At 38.8% G+C, this 20,000-nt stretch overlaps 2 protein-coding genes and 1 long non-coding RNA gene across 3 annotated transcripts; 2 read left to right on the top strand and 1 right to left on the bottom strand.

The window, feature by feature from the left end:
• The first annotated feature begins 147 nt into the window (after positions 1-147).
• On the top strand, positions 148-13,595 carry LOC144022099 (uncharacterized). Its single transcript, XR_013284262.1, has 4 exons — positions 148-184; positions 396-470; positions 1,889-2,032; positions 13,417-13,595. It is a non-coding gene; the product is annotated as an uncharacterized LOC144022099 (long non-coding RNA).
• Positions 1,274-15,879, bottom strand: rbfox1l (RNA binding fox-1 homolog 1, like). Its single transcript, XM_077526587.1, has 12 exons — positions 15,781-15,879; positions 10,065-10,301; positions 4,900-5,082; positions 3,829-3,882; positions 3,662-3,754; positions 3,474-3,543; positions 3,347-3,406; positions 3,133-3,265; positions 2,051-2,090; positions 1,899-1,963; positions 1,729-1,810; positions 1,274-1,601 (listed from the first exon to the last, which is right to left on the bottom strand). The coding sequence occupies exons 1-12, from the start codon at positions 15,865-15,867 to the stop codon at positions 1,557-1,559; spliced, it is 1,149 nt and encodes a 382-aa protein (XP_077382713.1). The 5' UTR covers positions 15,868-15,879; the 3' UTR covers positions 1,274-1,556.
• A 1,702-nt stretch (positions 15,880-17,581) lies between these two features.
• Positions 17,582-19,901, top strand: rps9 (ribosomal protein S9). The gene is made up of 5 exons (XM_077527055.1): positions 17,582-17,634; positions 18,157-18,269; positions 18,511-18,633; positions 18,825-19,011; positions 19,644-19,901. The coding sequence occupies exons 2-5, from the start codon at positions 18,173-18,175 to the stop codon at positions 19,819-19,821; spliced, it is 585 nt and encodes a 194-aa protein (XP_077383181.1). The 5' UTR covers positions 17,582-17,634; positions 18,157-18,172; the 3' UTR covers positions 19,822-19,901.
• The last annotated feature ends 99 nt before the right edge of the window (positions 19,902-20,000 follow it).

The following is a 20,000-nucleotide window of genomic DNA, read 5'->3' on the forward strand; positions in this document are numbered from 1 at the left end:
ACAGTAAACCGACATAAAAAATTATAAAACATTCGAGTGTGCCCGTGTTGGCCACCGGGCGGCAGTATAATACAGTCAGGAAGACCAGTTTCCCTCATCCACTGTAATGGAGTAATGAACTCGAGTATCTTTTTTTTTTTTTTTTTTTTTTTTTTTTTGCGCAGAGGACAGTAAATAAATGCTTGTGAGTACTTTTACATCGTTTGTTTACATTAGTTGATGTGTTGTTTGTGTTTAGTACCCGTTCCCTTACTGAAATGCTATTCGTTATCCTGTCTGTGGTTTCATTTGTGTTATTGTTTTATAAACAAAACCTGTTTTGTCATTGCGTTTAGTTTGTCAGTATGAAGTTGTATAAACAGATTTACAGAGCTTCATATTTTGTTTTCTTTCAGGTCAAAGCGAAAATTTACCCTTGTATTATGGAAAAGTCGTAAATTGAACCACTAGTGGGCTGCTCCTATCCCAAGGTAACGCCACAAGGAAAAAACTACACTACTATAGCCTACCAGTGAAATGTTTGAAGAGTTTTTCATTACGTAGTTAGTACTTGTAGAATGTGTCCAAAACTTTGACTGGAAGTATGTTGAACCCGTGGTCATATTCTGAAGATTTTGCTATGTGTCCTACCGAAAGCACATGTAAGAGAGGCTGCAAAACAAGCTTAGAAATGTAGTATAGAAACCATGCAAACAGAGATATTTTCTGCTAAAAGAGAAATATAAAGCAACTAAGCAGAGGACAGAATGTGAGAAAAGCAGATTGAAAAATCATGCTAAAGAAAAAAGTCAGATAGGTCAAACAAAACAGTCGAATAAATAAAGCAAGAGCATGGGAGGAGGAAAAAAAATAGTAGTTCAATCTACTACATAGGAAAGAAGAAGCTATCATAGAGCAGAAGTAAACTATATTGAAAATAAAGCTGAGAAAGTACAAAAAAAAAAAAAAAAAGCGACAGTTTTCTGATGAGGCCTGTTGATTGAAAGATGAATGAGGCCGCATTCTTAAGCAAAAGAAACCAAAGAGCCACACAAGTGAAATTTGAGCAGGAAAAAAATGAGTAATACAAGAAAGCTAGATGAAAAGAGTTTTATTTAGAGGTAAACATCACACACACACACAGCGAGGAAGAAAAGTCAAAAGAAAAGAGGTAGTTTGTTAGTAAGAAACACGAATGAAGCCCCAATCAAATCCAGTCAACTCCGCAACAGGCCAAAAATGATCTCATAGTGAAACCGGTGTCACACTTGTCTCCCCCAAACACACACACACACACACACAAACACGCACACTTAAATAAAGTTTCGTCACATCATACAGACCAAATTGAAAATGTACAGTTTGACCCGTGGAAAAAAAAGACCGAGCTATCTCCCACAGTGGTCTTCTCGCTTCACGAGTCCTCCGTTGAAGTTCACATGTAAAATACATAAATAATGCTATTCTTGTGCTGAGCATGGAGAACAGCACATAACACAATATTTACAACGTCAGTCCGTCCAGTCACTTTCAAATGTGTGCAGCATCCAGCTCACATCAAGCTGTGGTGTTGTGCATCAGTAGGGAGTGAAACGGTTGTATCCTCCTCGGTACAAACTGGCCTGCAAATGAAATGGGATGGATGGAAATGCCATTAAATCTGAAGAAGTAGAATTTGATCAATTACATGGATTTGGTATTCTCTTTGTTTCATGTTGAAATTGTTTGTTTGTGTGTGTGTGAACTCACCACGGTGCCAACACCATATGTGGTTGTTGGTCCCACCGAGTGGTGATAGGGGTCTGCAGCTGTGGCGTAAACGCGGCCGTATCTGGTGACATCATCGCAATATATGAATAATCACTTGTCATAAGGTCACAATCCAGGTGAAGATATTTTCTCTTGACAGGCTTGCCTACCCGTCGCTGTATGTTGCAGCAGCCGATGCCGTCTGGGCCACCCTGTACGCGGCAGGATAACCTCCCTGCACGGGAATACGTCGCGTCACTCAGCAATGAACGATCCCACGACAAGTTGAATGGACAGCGACAAGGTAGGTAGGGTGACTTACGTAGACTTCAGCTCCATAGAGACCATCCTGATACACCACCCTGATTGGGAAAGTGGAAAATGTGATGAAATTGTTGTTGTTGCAACGGGTTCCCAAGTACAGTTCAGTTTTTAGTCCAGCCCAGTTCATTTCACTTCCAGTCCAGTCTAGTCCACTCCATTCAGATTCACTTCACTTCAGTCCAGCTCAGTTCAGTTAAATTCAGTTCAGTTGAATGTAGTCCATTTTAATCCAGTCTAGTTTATTCCACTTCGGTTAAATTAAATTTAGTCTGTTTAGTCTACTCTAGTCCATTCCAATTTAGACTGGCTCAGTTAAATTTAGTTAATCCAGTCCAGGAAAGTTAATCATGCCTCAGTTGAATTTATTTTAGTCCTGCTGAATCCAATCTGGTCCAGTTTAGTCAGATCTAGTTCAGTCCATTTGACTCCGGTTAAATTTGGCTTAATTTAGTTCAGTTGCGTCCAGCCCGGTCAGTCCAGCTCAATTCAGTTAAATGTAGTTTACTTTAGTCCGCCCAGTCTGGTTTAGCCCAGCTCAACTCAGTTAAATTGTGTTTAGGCCTGCTCACTGAAATCCAGTCCAGGTTCGTCAAGTACCGTAAATCCATAAAAATATAGTCCCGTGGGTTCAATCCAATCCAGTTAAATATAGTCCAGTTTAGACCAGCTCTGTTTAGTCACTGTGCATTCCAGTTTATTCTGGCTCAATTAAATTTAGTTTTGTCCCGCTCAGGCAAATCCAGTCCAGGAAAGTTAATCATGCCTCAGGTAAATTGAGTTTAGTCCTGCTGAATCCAATCTGGTTCCGATTAGTCAGATCCAGTCCAATCCATTTGACTCCAGTTAAATTTGGTTTAATTTAGTCCTGCTCAGTCCAGTTGAGTCCAGTCCAGTCAGTCCAGCTCAATTCACTGGCGAACTCAACCTGCTACTGCACTGCATAGTGGATAGGAAGTGATTCGAAACACAGCTGTTTACATAGCTGGCATTAAGGGCAAAAACACAATCCAGATCCAAGTTCACAAACGGTAACATGACAAACGGATCCGTCCCGTGTTTTATCAACATGCCGGGCTTTACCCTGGGTAGGCGGGCACAGCAGCGGGCGTTGCGGCAGAACGAATGGTGTTGTAGACGGTCCGGCCTCGACCCCTCAGCGCCGAGCCGCGGTAGGCCAGTGCCGGCGCCGCCACCGGGTACGGGAAACCAGCCACTTGAACGACAAAAGCAGGCAGCTTGATTCTCGAAACCTGTCAAATTGTCGCGGTGAAGGTATTGTGTTGCGTTTACTGACCCGTGTAGAGTTCCGGTGCGTACATGGCCCCCATGACAGGGTTGATCTTCCACCCGGAAGCTACACAGACAAGAACAAATGATTTAGAGTCAAGAAAACGAGAATCTTTGATGAAGTTGTGTCTTACTTGAAAGGTCACCGTTCACAAGCGGCGTTTGTGGCTTTTTGGTGACTACCCTTGCGGTGGCATTATTAACCTGAAAAGACCACCAAAAAAAAATGTCAAAAATATCACACAAAAAAATGTGATTTTCTCACCATTACTGAATTGAATATTCTCAAACTTGTCGCTATGGAAACCGACGCTCGTCTCACCTCAATCTTCCTCCCTTCCACGATGGTCCCGTTCAGTTTCTCCCGTGCCCGGTCGGCCTCGGCTGCGCTCTCGAAGGTGACGAACCCGAATCCCTGCCACAGTCATTGTTGAGTTTTGTTCGTATCTCCAGTTCAACGTCTTAAATACGAACTCTGTAACGCTTTACCTTTGACCCCCTTTCGTTGAAGATAATCTCAACGTCCAAGATCTTTCCAAATTGCTAGAAAAGAAATGTGCACTTTGTATCATAAAGATGTTGTGTGTAAAGATGATTGATTATTTGTAGCAAGTCGTCCAGGTCCTGAAGAAGCATAACAACCCCAGAACATCACATTGCCAACGCACGTTATTTTTATGCTAGCTGTAAAGGGCTTCACCCCATCCAAAAATGTCAACCTTTCTCTTAGACTTAGACTTAGACTTAGACTTGACTTTATTGATCCCTTTGGGATGGCTCTCTCTGGGAAATTTACATGTCCAGCAGCAATGAGAACAGATAATAAAATAGAACATAATTAAATCAATCAATAAATAAGGTTATTACACCAGAGATTGAATTAATAATGATAATAATAAAAATAAAAAAAATAAAATAAAAATTCAATCAATCAATAAATAAGGTTATTACACCAGAGATTGAATTAATAATGATAATAATAAAAAATAATAATAAATAAATAAAAATTCAATCAATCAATAAATAAGGTTATTACACCAGAGATTGAATTAATAATAATAATAATACAAATAAAACTAAATAAATAAAAATTCAATCAATCAATAAATAATGTTATTACACCAGAGATTGAATTAATAATGATAATAATAAAAATCTAAAAAAATAAATAAAAATTAAATCAATAAATAAATAAGGTTATTACACCAGAGATTGAATTAATAATGATAATAATAAAAAATAATAATAAATAAATAAAAATTCAATCAATCAATAAATAAGGTTATTACACCAGAGATTGAATTAATAATAATAATAAAAAAAATAAAACTAAATAAATAAAAATTCAATCAATCAATAAATAATGTTATTACACCAGAGATTGAATTAATAATAATAATAAAAATAAAATAAAAAATAAAAATTCTTGTGAGTCTATAGAACATTTCTCCAAAAGTCTTCGGGATCATCAATGTTTTTTTTTCTTGATAAAAGAAAAATCAGAAATCAGGAAACGGGCAGCTACGTGTTCATGGCACTAAATACCGTAGAAGTCCGTACCCCAAACATCTGCCGAAGGTCCGGGTCCCTGAAGCGGAAGGGGATGTTTGACACGTGGAGGCGTTTGGGCTGGGCCTTACCAGACCCCTCGTCATCACTCCCGCTCCCCCCGCCGCCGCCGCCGGTTGTCACAGACGCACTCAGAGCTTGTGGGTCCGAGGTCACGGGGGCCAAAGCTTCTTCCTAATAGCCCCCCCCAAAAAAAAGGATAACAGACCACAGGGGGGGGGGGAAAGGGAAGCAGGTGGAAAGAAAGAGAGATTGTGAGAGGAAGCGCAAGGACGGATGATGGCGGTGGACATCTGATCACTTCCTGGTTGTGTACAAAGCATCACATAACATTAGACAAGACATTGCCACCAGGTCAGGTGATCCAAACCAAAGAGCATTCCGCAACCAGTGATACCTCTCAGGCAAATGTGAGGAGGTGTGAAAGAAACAGGGGGAAGGGGCGGGGGAGGGTCCAACACATGCCTGTAGAAAAGTACATCAGCTAACTACACTCACTACTAGTAAACTGCAAATTGGCCTGTTTGCGAATGAGCTCATGTGCCATCATGATCCACTGACTCACAGCGACCACCATTTCAAAATTTTTTTGCGTGATCTAATCTTGGTATATATTTGTAGGATACGTCAATTTTTCAAGGATGGCCAAAAAGACCTTAAAACGGTTGCTTGAAACCAATATGGACAACGTTATGTCTCTCTTCAAGCGTGGCTTTGTGAGACTTTTTGGTGGCTCTTTTAGTGACTTACTGCACCTATCAAATTTCATGTCTGAATTATTTTAGAAAATGTGTAGTTGAATTTTTTTTTTTTTACTCTATTCATGATATACTTGCCTACCAAATTTCATATTTCTAGGGGAAACTAGCATCATTTTATAGGGTGCTAGCTAGCCAAAATGGCTACGACAATCCAAAATGGCGGCCTTTCTGTGTATTTTCAGACATGAGTTCTTGAGACTTTTTTTTTTTTTTTGTGGGGCTACTAATTATGGACATGTCTACAGGATTTCAGCTAGCTAAGAAACTAGCATCAGGAACTGAATTCTTTTTAATATTTTGAAAGTTGCGACTGGACCAAAATGTCAAACTTATTGTATCTTTTTTTTTTTGGAGATGAGTTCTTGAGATTTTTGTTGTTGTTGTGGATCTACTCATGATACAGTAAATATGTCTACTGAATTTCATCTTACTAACACAAACTGACTTTTGGGTCTACCATATTTCACATTGTGAAGTGAAACTGGGGCTAAATTATTATTTTTTTTAATTTGTAGGGCGCTAGCTTGTCAAAATGGCCGCTCCTAGCCAAAATGGTAGACTTCTTGTGACTTTTCAAGCCACAGGTTCTTGAGACATGATTGTGGGTCTGCTTGTGATAGATCTACCAAATGTCATGTTGCTAAGAGAAACTAAACTGTCTTCGAGGGCTGGACTATTGATCAAGCTCTGAACTTGTGGAAAAGCTTATTAGACTTTTTTTTTTTGATAATGCCAAGTCATCGAACTTTTCTTTTGACGAGAAAACCAAGCGTGATGCTTCCCATCTGTCTACTTGGCAACTTATTTGGCCTAAGAATAACACACAAAAAAAACAACAACAACAAAAAAAACAGTAGAGCTGATCACGCTACCCAAGCAGCTGTAACAAAGTGAAACGCATACAAAGGCAGCAATGCTGTAAAAAAAAAAAACATCTACCTTGAACTGTCCCATGCACAACAATACCAGAAGTAAGGAGCCAAAAGAAAGGAAGAGAAACATTCACTGTCTCAAAATGCATCACGATGCTAATGTGCGCTCATATGGAGTGTGTGCATCAATGTGTTGTGGGGGGGGGCAGCATGTTAAGTCATTTTTATGAAGATAAAATGAATAAATTCAAACTTGCACAGGGTGCTTATAAGACACGATAAAAAAATAATAATAATAATATATATATATATATATATATATATATGCACAAGAGGGTATTATAAGCTTCCAGTGAGGCCTGAATTTAGCAGAGGAGAAAAGAAGCGACAGAAAGAAGAGACAAAAAAGAAAAAAGAAAAAAGAAAAAAAAGAGCACAACTAAACGTTCCAAACGGGGTCAGTCTGAGGTCAAGGTGCTGCTTTTCTGCTAAGGGTTAAAGGGAAAAGTGTCATCATTAATATGCTTGGGGATGAAGAGGAGAGGAGGGAAGGACAAACGCTCACATACGCACGACACAGGCCGCAACATGACGAACACATCAAGATTCTTGTTATGTTTCCAGCCTTAATTTTTTTATTTCTATTCCTTTTTTTTTTTTACAGTAATTGCTTGCTATTATATATAATTATAATATAATAATGTGAAATAGCAAAAAGCCGCAAGCAACTGACCAAAAATGTTCAAATTGCCTAGAATAGTTGAAACCCTATTTATACCGCAAAATATTGTCCAAAACAAGTCTAATATCAATTTAAACCAGTTTTGCTACATTACCCTTATAAATAATTGTCTCACAAATGATTTGATTTTCGAAAAATAGCGACAGAGCCCGAGCGTAAATCCGCAAGGTAAATGACACTGCCAAAATATTTGGAATTGTCAATAGATGCCACAAGATGGCGCCAAGGCACCGCTTTTCTATTAGATGTGACTTTGGTTCCATTTTGTGGCCAAAGCACCACTTTTTCTATTTGACAGGGCTTTCGCACCATTCGCCTTTAATGATTACGAATTCTATTTAAAAAAAAAAAAAAAAAAAAGTGTTTTAATTATTAAAATGATTTTTGATTTTGATTTTTTTTTTAATACATACACTCCAAAAACTTTATTTATAACATCATCTACGAAGAACTTGTCCCAGCTGTCTGCTTTAAGAACAAATTGTACCCATAAGTTTGCACACCCACTTGGCTTCAATGACGCCACGCACACACACAAAGGTGGGGGTGGGGGGGGGCGGAGGGTCGAGCTGGTTTGGTGGTGTCATGTCACGATGCAAAATAGTGTTCTGGACCTGTGTTGTGATATTTCAGAGTGGGGGAGAGGGTGGGTGGGGGTCATCTGGTCTGCCTCCCCCTTTCGCCCCCTCCCTCCCCCTTTTCCATGGCGGCGCCTCAATTTTCTCCCAGCATGGAGCCTTGTGTGTCTTGGGGGGGAGGGTGAGGGGCTGTATAGTCATAAAATATACGGGGCCACACAAAAGAGCATTTAGCAGAAGAAGAAAAAAGAAGGAGACATGATTGAGCTAAGAGAGAAGCATACGGCGGTATACGTCTCTGCTTTGAGCTAACAGGTGTTGCATTCCAGAACAAGTGTGACGTTTCAGGGCTCCTACTTAGAAAAGGGTAACGGAATACCCGTCCAGATCAGATGGTGCGTTCAAGACTGCTTGGAAGTCAGAAGCGTCGTACTGAAAACTTTGCGGTTACGTGGCAGCTGCTTGTCAAGACTTATTTTGTCGGCAGTCAGTACAAAGTAGGGCAGCGCGGTGGAGGAGGGGTTAGCATGTCTGGACTTTTGATTTTTCTGTCTTTTTTTTTTTTTTGCTTGTTTAACTTTATTTTTATTTTTGTAAATGCTTAGTTTTGCTTTGGTTTATTTACATTTTTCTCTTTTTTTATTTGGTGTTTGTAAGGTGTGAAATCGAAAAACATGACAATATTCATCAACAATAGGCTACATCAACTGCTATTATATTTAATAAAAACTCAACCCAAAAAAGCCATTAAAAAATGATAGATGAACAGCAATCCAGCCATCAAATATAAAAATTATATGAACAAGAATAAAACTGAATTTAAACTTTAATTGAGGTACATTTTTATTAAACCTGTGTGCAATGTATTTAGTAGAATCATCATTTTTATTTTCTAATATTTAAGCTCAACTTTAAGGTTTAAATTATGCATAATGTTACAGTGGCTCACAGGAATATTTTAAAAATACTTTTTTAGAAAAAAAAAAACCCTCTTATATTATGTGGTACTTGCCTGCTGTAAAATGTTTGAAAACCACTCAAGTATGACGTATCGTATTTCCCAGCAGTCTTAAATGCACCCTCAGTTTAACACATTGTTCGGGGTCATTCAAGTAGACACGCTGTTGACATGTTAACACATATTTGAGTCATTTCATGAATGAGATCCAATGCAGGAGCTTGGATCAGAAACAATAACAGTATATTTATTATTGTGCTTGTAGTTTACAGTATGGAGGCACTCTTGTGTTGGATCTCAGGGTGAAAACTGTACATTGTTGACACGTGGATACAAATATGAGGTAATTTGCAGGAATTACGCAACACGGTAAGGTAAAGTAATGCAGATAAATTAATAACAGTAAAACCGGGGGAGCCTTGAAAGCGCGATATAAATAAAGATGACTTGACTTGACTTGTGGAATTTCTGCAAATTGTTTCTTAAAGAAGCACTTAACTGAGCTGAAGTCTGTCAAATAAATCCTGGTTTGAACTCGAAAACTTTGAGTTTTAGTTGTTATTCCCCCTAAAATTGGTTCATAAAAGTGTATATATAGTTATATATTTTTGATTATGTGTTATTGAAGATTGGTTATTAAAAATTACAAAACAAAGAAGTTGACATATACATTTAACATTTGATTTGACTGAATAATCAGTTAATTTGTTATAATCGCAATAACGATAGCAACATAAACAATGAGAACTATTATCGCGAGTTTTACATACACGAAAACAAGTTCTTAATATTCCTTCTGAACGATGGTTGCAATTTTAAATGGAGTGGACAGGTGGCGCTCATACAATTCTCATGGTCTATGTCTACGTCTGAAAAGACCTTCACACAATATCAACGCACACTTTCACCTCTTTAATCTGTGAAAGCTAATCTGATTTATTGCCCGTTTAAAATGAGTCACGGTAAAAAAAAAAAAAAAAAAAGGGGGAGGATTTATTTTCAACAACACTCCCAGCTGTCCCCCTTTCCTGTCATTGATGTGGTGTTGCCATAAAAGGACGTAACAGAGGAAGGGGGGCTCCTAAAGTAGAAGGAACAAATATAATTGCCTCATTAACTCACAAAAATGAAAAGCCTTGGAAAACTGTTTGAACATTTATTCTATTATACGTCTTTAAATTGATGTACTACTTGGGCTTTCCATGGTATTGTCATCATGTGACTGTCATTCCTTGTTGTTCTTACCGTGGTGGCGGACGCCAGAGGCTCGGCGCCCTCCAGCTGAGGGCCCTGGTAGACCCTCAGCTGAGCGTGCTCGGGGTATTCGGAGCTGGGGTGTGCCGGGCTAAAATCCAGAGGCGGCAGCCTGCCCGCGGACGTCGCTGGCCCTTGACCCGGGGCCGGGTAGGAGGGGGGCGCGGCGTACACCTGAGGCAGGGCGGGGTCTGGGACGCCGGGGCCCGCCTCCTGCGTGGGGGCCCCCTGAAAAGAAGGACGGTGGAGGATTATTTGGATGGATGGATGGATGGATGGATGGATGGATGGATGGATGGATGGATGGATGGATGGATGGATGGATGGATGGATGGACGGACGGACGGATAGACGGACGGATAGATGGACAGACAGACCAATAGAGATAGCTTTCTAGACAGAGTGACAGCTGAACAGACGGACAGACAGATGTTAGCTAGCTTGTTAGGTAGCTAGCTAGCTAGCTAACTGGATGGATGGATGGACGGACGGACAGATGGATGGATGGACAGACAGACCGATAGAGATAACTTGCTTGACAGAGTAATAGCTGAACAGACAGACGGACAGACAGACGTTAGCTAGCTAGCTAGCTAGCTAGCTAGCCAACTGGATGGATGGATGGACGGATGGATGGACAGACAGACCGATAGAGATAGCTTGCGTGATAGAGTTATAGCTGAACAGACAGACGGACAAACAGATGTTAGCTAGCGAGCTAGCTAGCTAACTGGATGGATGGATGGATGGATATTAAAAATAAATACAGTGACAGTGTTACCTGTACTTCTATTTTTCCCAAGGAATACAAAGCAGTTACAGTTCCACAAATGTAAACAATACAATAAAACAAAAAAGAACAATGAACATGAATGCCATAAGTTAGCTAAATATTATTTTAAAGCTCGTCTTTTCTTCAATCAGCTTCAGTTTACAATGAAATGAAATGAGATTAAAATGCTCAGCAGCAATTTTGATGTTTAGCCCACCTGAGGCAAACAATGACACAATACAAAATAGCAAAATTGTGTTTTTCCTGAATACACGTTCTAGTTTGAAGTTTGAAGTTTGAAGTTTATTGAACATATGCACATATACACGTATAATTATATAAACACAAAGTTAAAAGTAAAAAAAATAAAATAAAATAAAATAAAAGAAACATCCAATAAATATCTATGTATATGTTCAAGGGAGTAGGAAGAAGTTGAAAACTTATCCAGTCCTACCCCTTATTCTTCATATCCTATCACTTATTTATAATAAATTACATTTTTAATAAAAGAAAATATAATGCTACTCGTATAAAAAAATTAATTAAAAATAGAAATAAAAATACACTAGTAACACACATATATACAAATTTCATTACACTCATATTAATACATCAAAGAAAAATAAGTAAATGAATAAATCATTTCTACAATCTTCTTAACTTATATCTGATTTAAATAATAATATTGAATTTTACTTTTAAACATTCTTTTAAATTCAACAAGTGAATTACATCTTTTCAGTTCGGTTCCCAAGTTATTCCACAAATTAACTCCTTTAACGGAGACACACCTTTGCTTAATATTTGTTCTTGTTTTGGGTTTTTTGTATACACTTGTACCCCTTATATCATAAGGACAGTTTCTAATTTCAAACAACTTTTGAGTACTGTGGCAGAGTAGATTATTGTATACTTTATACATTATTTGTGCTATTTTAAACTCAACCAAGTCATAAAATTTCATTGTATTTAATTTAATAAATAGTGGATGTGTTGATTCTGTATATTTTGATCTATTAATAATCCTTATGGCTCTTTTTTGCAATTTAAAAACAGTGTCAGTATTTGTTTTATATGTGTTTCCCCAAATTTCCACACAATAGGTCAAATATGGTAATAATAATGTATTATATAATGTATATAGTGAATTCATGTTCAGGACCTCCTTGGTTTTATAGAGTATCCCTATGATTTTTGACATTTTCCTTTTAACATTTTCTATGTGTGGTTTCCAACATAATTTATCATCAATAACTACTCCAAGGAATTTATTTTCATACACCCTTTCTATTTCAATTAAATTCACCCTAATTTTAACTTGATGAGTGATTGGTCTAGTACCGAAAACTATGAACTTGGTTTTATTTAAATTTAATGATAATTTATTCATATCAAACCAATTTTTTATTGTACTTAATTCATACTCCACAGTAGTCAGAAGCTGCTTCAAGTTGTCTCCAGAACAGTAGAAAGTTGTATCATCCGCAAACAAGACACTCTTGAGTATTTTCGAGACACAACAGATATCATTCATATACAATATAAATAGTTTAGGGCCCAGCACAGACCCCTGAGGAACTCCATGAGTAATCTTCAATTGTTTTGAATTTGTATTTTTAAACTGCACATACTGATATCTATCATCCAAATAACTTTTTATCCATTTATATGCTAAGCCTCTTATACCATATTTCACTAATTTATTCATTAATATAGAATGGTCTATGGTGTCAAATGCTTTCTTTAGATCCATAAATATCCCAACAGTAAATTTTTTATTGTCTATGTTGGTAGCTATTTCCTCTACAAGTTCCATGACTGCCATAGTTGCAGTCAATGCAGGGTAAAAAAACAAAAAAAACAAAAACATTACAAATCTTGTATTAGCAAGTCACAAAGTAAAAAAAAAATACAACGATTTGAATTTTTTGTTGTTGTTGCCATTTTTAGAAAATAGTAAGAGTGAAAACATTGTCTTACCCCTTCAGCACACCCCTGGACCTCTGAACCCCTCAACGTCAACTGCTGCATGTTATAATGGCGGCCCGCCACCCGCCCACCACGCCATAAGTGCTAACCCCCCACCAATCCCGTGAAAAGATCACCGCAACTACAAGGGGAGTAGAAGGGGGCCGAGGGGGGTGCCAGACCAGCTGTGCTCATCTATGACTGTCACTGTATCTTATGATTCAATTCATATACGCACATCTGCTTCCTTTTGATGATAACTGGCTTACGATGTAGAAAGAAGAGATAACCGTTTTCAAACGTAAGGAGATACCTGAAAAAAAAAATCGAGTACTGTAACATCATCGTCACTGAATCAAAATCACTGCAAACTACCAGCACAATAATAAACAAAAATAGACAGCGCCAAGTCAAACGTCATCATTATTATAATTTTTCTGACAGGATCCTCCTGACACAAAGACAACGATGCACTGTGAGATATGACAGCAACTTTATTTTATTGCCACGACTGTTGTCAGCAGTCGCGCAGACACGTTGTCCACCCCCCCCCCCCCCCCCTCCTCATTTGTCTTGTCTCTTCTTGCTCTCCTCTCATAGCACCTCAGCTGTCAGCTCAGGGTTCAAAGGTCAACAGCTCAGGGGCCAGGTGCCTGCCGGGACAGCTGGCGCGACATTTCCACGCACCCGACGCCGGTTGCAGATGTGGCAAGTGACATGATCAAGTATGTATAATTATTTTAAAAATCCAAAACTATTATAACCTTGCCTCTCACACTGATTCATGCGAGTGAATTTTTATTTTTTTTTGGCTCACTTACTGTATCCAATTGAACTGCTCGTACATACACAAGTGAAAAAGTCAACTAAATAGACAAAATAATAATTTTAAAAAAAAGTACAAATAAAATAAATTAATAGTAAAATTAAGAAACAATATCTTTAAAAAATATGCCAGTGTATTCAGTTAGGTGTCTGAATTAAATTAAATAAAAATAAAAATGAATACTATCAACAACAACAAAAAAAACAGACCGAGATAAGAAAATATATTACTTTTAGTTTGGTCAAATGATCACGTTGAAATTATGTAGTACAAAAACAAAACAAAACAATATAAATAAATAAATAAATAAATAAATAAATAAATACATAAATAAATAAATAAATACATAAATAAATAAAATTAAAGCTGTTATTTATATTATTTATCAAACTAATATAAACAAACTTAAAATTGCTTATTTTATATCGACAGCTAATGTAAAAAAATAAAATAAAATGCAGTATATGGAATAATGTAATAAATGGGCTCTTGTGGTTAACACCATTGTAGACATGATCACGTTTAACATGACATCAGTTTGGACGTTTTATGCTCCTCACAAACATTCAGTCCGACTTCTTTGGCACCAGCCACGTTATAGTAAACACCATCACCGCAAGCATTCTGTCAATATTATTTTGGAGGCCGCTGGTCGTACCATCAACACGCAGGCCTTCCCAGTACCTTCTATTTTAAGAGGAGCTGATTGCAGAAAACCAGATAGGTGACAGAATCTCCTCCTGTGATTATCTGCTCAGGAGAGCAAGCCTAAAAATACAGCTGACATGGTGGAACCACGCCAGATACATTGTGGCACTTGTGACATGTCACGGACACACATACACATGCCTTTTCCCCATCAAAGGCCATTTCAGTTTTAAGGTCCACACTAAATCTATTTTAAAAATGTGTTAAAGTCGCTGTCAATTAAAAATAAAAATGTCTCCACCACAGAGAAAAGTGTTCACAGCCCTGGCAAATTTGCATTAGTATATAAAATAAAGCTTCAAAATCGTTCTCTTTGCTTTCAAACACTGTGGGCTGGAATATATCCCAGTGGCTCTACATGGGGCTTTTCCATGCCGTGACAACGGGGCGCTCTAACGTGGCCATGCCAAAGCGAAGCTCCAGTCCACACACCAAAACAACAACAACAACAACAACAAAAAAACACTTCGCTTTTCAACCATCTCTCTGTCACATGTGCACACTCACTGCAAACAATGAGGCGCTCTAATGCGAAGCCCCTGTCCAGATGCTGGCGGTCCTATCGGACTTAAAGCTAAATAAATAAATAAATGAATTCCCTCCCTTTCCCGCCTTCTCTCCATGACGTACAGGCACTCACAGCCAACAATGAGGCGCTCTAAAGCACACACTAATTAATTGTCACGTCAGATTAAACAACAACAACAACAACAACAACAAAAAACGCTCCATCTTCCAACTTCTCTCTATGTCATGCGCGCACTCATGGCTGTGACAATGAGGCGCTCTAAAGCTGCAACATCAGCGCTCAAGTTCTTCACTGTGCGTCAGTGTGCTCCGTTGTAGCCACACTCGACTTTACAAAATCATCTCACGGGCCGGATTAAACCCCTTTGCGGGCCTGATCTGGCCCGCGGGCCTTATGTTTGACACCCCTGCTTTAACGTATTACCACAGGATTAGGATTGGCATTTGTATTTTTTTTTTTAAATTCCGCCAATATTCCCCCTCTCCCCTTTTTTACTGAAAATGAATATCGGCTTTAAATATCGGTTATCGGCCTTTTCGACTACTAATAATCGGTATCGGTAGCGGCCCTGAAAAAACATATCGGTCTGTCTCTAACAGTATGTTGTCACTCAAATACTGGAAATTGGCAGGGTATCGTCTGCATAACCAAACGTCCTAAAAAAAATTATCCATAATACAAGTACGGCAACTCCTAATTTCAATTTTACCAACCAATAGTGACACATGTGATTTTAAGCATTTTGGGGGGCATTGTAAGCAATAATGACCACGACTGTGATTGAGGAGTTGCGTCATCGCTTTAACTTTTTTTCTCTCTCTCCTTTTCTACCGCTGATATAAAAAATAATAATAATAATAACATCTTCTTAACGAACCAGAAGCAAGTGAAGAGCGTTTACCTGTACTATGCTGGGGTAGCAGGTGGTCGTCTGCGGATAGACGGGCAGTCCATAAGGCTGGAGGATGACAGTGGGTGAGGACAGCATGGCCTCAAAAAAAAAAAAGCCTCGCACGAGGAGAAATGAGGAGGACGAGCGATGAAAAAGTTGAACTCGGGAGGGCGGCGGACGACGAGTCGGGCCAGAAAAGAAAGAAAAAGATCCAAATAGAAGGAAAGATCCTTAGAAGGATGGCTCAACGTTTGTGAAATCACAACGTGGAGGTTCGTCAACCCCTCCACACACAAAAACAAAAGTTGCGTCCTGTCCGGTCACGACAGGATCTCGAGCAGTCGATGAAAAGCGCTTTCTGTGTGTCCATGAGGCGATCATGCAGCCTGACGGACAGAAACACATGCTCGGGGCTCCCATTTCAGAGCATTATAAATAGTCCCTCCATGTCCTTCCTTACGAGTTGACCACTTGACACGCGGAGGCAAGCGAGCTTTCTCACAACTTCTGCCGTGTTTTTTTTTTTTTGTTTTTTTTTTTTTTAATAAAATCAAATGTTACACCCAACATGGATCCTGTTGTTGTCGTGGAGAAGCTACCGATGACCTTGGAGTCGTTTGACCTCTTGTGACCTTACGTGTCCACCCTCACCTTTGCTATGTGACTCGTGATTGGCAAAAATGTACCAAACTGAAACATACTTATGAATTATGGAGATACAGTGGATATAAAAAGTCTACACACCCCGGTTTATATGCCATTTTTTTTGTGATGTAATTAAATAAATAAAAGTAAGCTAAATCATTTCAAAACTTTCCAGCTCAATTGATTATTATTTTTTTTTATTTTAGTGAGAGGAGAAGTATAAATAAACAAATGAAACAATGTGGTTGCACAAGTGTGCACACCCTCTTATAACTGGGATGTGACTCTGGTCAGAATTATGCAATCACGTGGTTAGCCAGTACACACCTGCCACCATTTAAAGTGTCTCAGATTAACCCCAAATAAAGTTCAGCTGTTCTAGTAGGCTTTTCCTGACATTTTTATTTGTATTTTTAATTATTATTATTATAATTTTTTTTTTGTTTCTAGCAGAAACCTGAAGGTTTTACACTAGTACTAATACTATGGTTGGTGTTATGAATATAATATAATATAATATAAAAGATATAAATATCTACTACTTGGACAAAAATTATATTTATTACATTATTGCAATTAATGTTTTCTTCAATAGTAAATATCTCGTATTTTAGTTTTCACTTTTTTTTTTAAATATGTTTACATTTAAACTTTTACTATACATATTTGCACTGGAGAAAAAGCTGCTTTCTGTGTCATTGTACATTTGTATAGTGACAATAAAGAAAACATTTTAATCTAAAATGATTTAAGGAATTATGACAACAACATTTGTCTTGCTTCCAAAATTTTGCAAAAAAAAAAAAAAAAAAAAACACTTGGAAATTTTCCAAATGCGTGTGAAATAAAGTGTTATGTCCAGTGAGGGAAATTTAATATTTATAGCAGTCATATTAATAATTTAGTGCAAATAATCTTTGACTAGGGACTAAAGTAATTTGCCATCTCAGAAGTCGCTAGTTGTAATATAGCAAGTACTAAATCTAGTCTAATTATGTCACCTTAATATTTGTAGTACGTACAGTAAGTACAAAGGGAATGCATTATATTCGAAAAATGTTTGTTGTTTCCCTGACAGCAGGTGGCGACAAACCAAAAATCTCAATTTCTGCTCGAGTGGCGAAAGGCATGTTGGGATATGTAGTATGTTGAAAGCCATATAAAATGCTCATTGCCGCGGTCGACTTCCTCTTTACTACGCGAGCCTGAGCGAAGCAGGTATGGAATATATTTCGCTGGCTTTTCGCAACTTCATTCCGTCCTGTTTAAAATTCTAAGGACGTGTGATGTAAAATATAATTTTGAAAAATTCCCCCGCTTGACCATTTCAGTCATTTATAAACCATAACGTAATGCTGTGTCGTTTCTTTTGGAACGCAATAGCTGATGCTAATGCTAATGCTAACGTGCCTCAGGGTGCAACGTGGTCTGGCGAATGTGCGGCCTACTCGCCTTCGTTCTAAATTGCCCTTGTGTATTTTAATCGTAATGCGGATTTTTTTTTTTAATACACATTAGCATCTTTGAATCTTAAATTTACGTAAATTGGTAGCGGACATCGCAGTTTACTAAACACGCTTTGCGATACATGCTGTTTAGATTGCATTAGTTTTAATGAATTACGTGCATTTACTTGCGTAGTCTGATAGCTTCTGATAACATGCACTGCTTTGCGTTTGGCTAATAAATGAAATTCTATTTTGCATGTGTTTGTGTTTTAATTTTTATTTTTTTATGCAGGCACTTGTAAGCCGCCATGCCCGTTGCCAGGAGTTGGGTCTGTCGCAAGACATATGTCACCCCCCGCCGTCCCTTCGAGAAGTCCCGTCTCGACCAGGAGTTGAAACTCATTGGTGTGTAAGGGGCTGATTGCAATACAGCGGTACTTTGAATTAAGAGTGCCACAACTTATGAGTACAGCTGTCAGTTTGTAATGCAAGCCAAGAATAGAGATACCAGGCTAACTTAAGATGTTGTTCTGCTTTCGTGAAGTGGGAAAGATGGAGAAATTACTTACAGTAATATTAATGCCTTGTACGTAGAGTCACAGATGCCACTGCCGTTGCTCAAAAATGGCCGTCTGCTGTCTTTTAGGCGAGTATGGCTTGAGGAACAAGCGTGAGGTGTGGAGGGTCAAGTTTACCCTGGCCAAGATTCGTAAAGCTGCCAGAGAGCTGCTCACTCTGGACGAGAAGGAACCCAAGCGTCTGTTTGAAGGTATTTTTGGAAGCGGCGTTAATTAAAAGCCACATTAACATTTGAGCCAGTGATTTAAATCTCGATTGTCTGAATTTCCACTGTTGTCGCGAATTCCTCGTGAATGAGGCCTAGTGCTTACCTTGATGATATAACTTTTTTTTTTTTTAATTGTTCATTTTTAGGAGACTAAATTGCTTTGTCACATGTAGGTAATGCCTTGCTCAGGCGTCTGGTGCGTATCGGCGTGTTGGATGAGGCCAAGATGAAGCTGGATTACATCCTGGGTCTGAAAGTTGAGGACTTCTTGGAGAGGAGGCTGCAGACTCAGGTTTTCAAGCTCGGACTCGCCAAGAGCATCCACCACGCCCGTGTGCTGATCCGCCAGAGGCACATCCGGTACGTCGACGTTCCCTCCAAAAACACTTTGGAGAAAGGTTGTTGAGTCTTACGAAATGCACGATGCTTCTTCTTCCATCAGTGGACTGTTGGCTTTTAACACTCTCCGCTGAGATGGGTTAGATATATCATCAAGGTCAATTCGGTATCAAAGCCGTATACCTTGTCAGTAAAGCATTGCCCAGAGCCAATCCTGCCAATTGAGGGCTCAGACTGACGTCGGGGGGGCTGCTAGGTAAGGCACGGGTTGCACCTCGGGCAATGGTAGCAGTCGCTACTAGCAACTCTCCAGGCTGATGATTAAGATATTTAAATGATCAGATTTTCAGTGGTGTCAAGAATTCCTCGTCAATGAAGCCTGTGTAAAACTACACTAATCGCACAAAGTTGGGGATGTATTATTTGAGATGAAACTTCAGGATTCACCTAAACTTAATTCAGTCTCTAAACTTGTGAATGCACACGTCCAACTTGGGCGTGTGTATTGAGAAGCGGCGTTCATCCTGATATTTCACCTGAATCCCTAACTTTTTGAGATGTGTAGGTAGCCCTTACTCATGTTCACAAAAAGGGCTCAAATATGAGTTTCAATAAAGTGTCATGTTCTAAAGCGTCCCCCGCAATCTCTGCAGTGTGCGCAAGCAGGTGGTGAACATTCCCTCCTTCGTGGTCCGCCTGGACAGCCAGAAGCACATCGACTTCTCCCTCAGGTCCCCGTACGGCGGCGGACGTCCGGGCCGCGTCAAGAGAAAGAACTCCAAGAAGGGCCAGGGAGGAGCTGGCGGAGGCGATGACGAGGAGGAGGATTAAGAAGGATGTCAATCAGGAAGCGTGTTCCGATACTTCCTGTTCTGTTACGTTTTCAATAAACGTTTGTTTTGACCAACAGAGTTGGCTTGTTGGGTGTTTTTGTACGTTTTCAATTGATTGCAGCACACTTGTGAAATTGTAACACATCAGAACGGCTTTGACCTTGTTTAAATAATCAT

This window comes from Festucalex cinctus, chromosome 7 (assembly GCF_051991245.1).
Source record: "Festucalex cinctus isolate MCC-2025b chromosome 7, RoL_Fcin_1.0, whole genome shotgun sequence".
NCBI classification, from domain to species: Eukaryota; Metazoa; Chordata; class Actinopteri; order Syngnathiformes; family Syngnathidae; genus Festucalex; species Festucalex cinctus.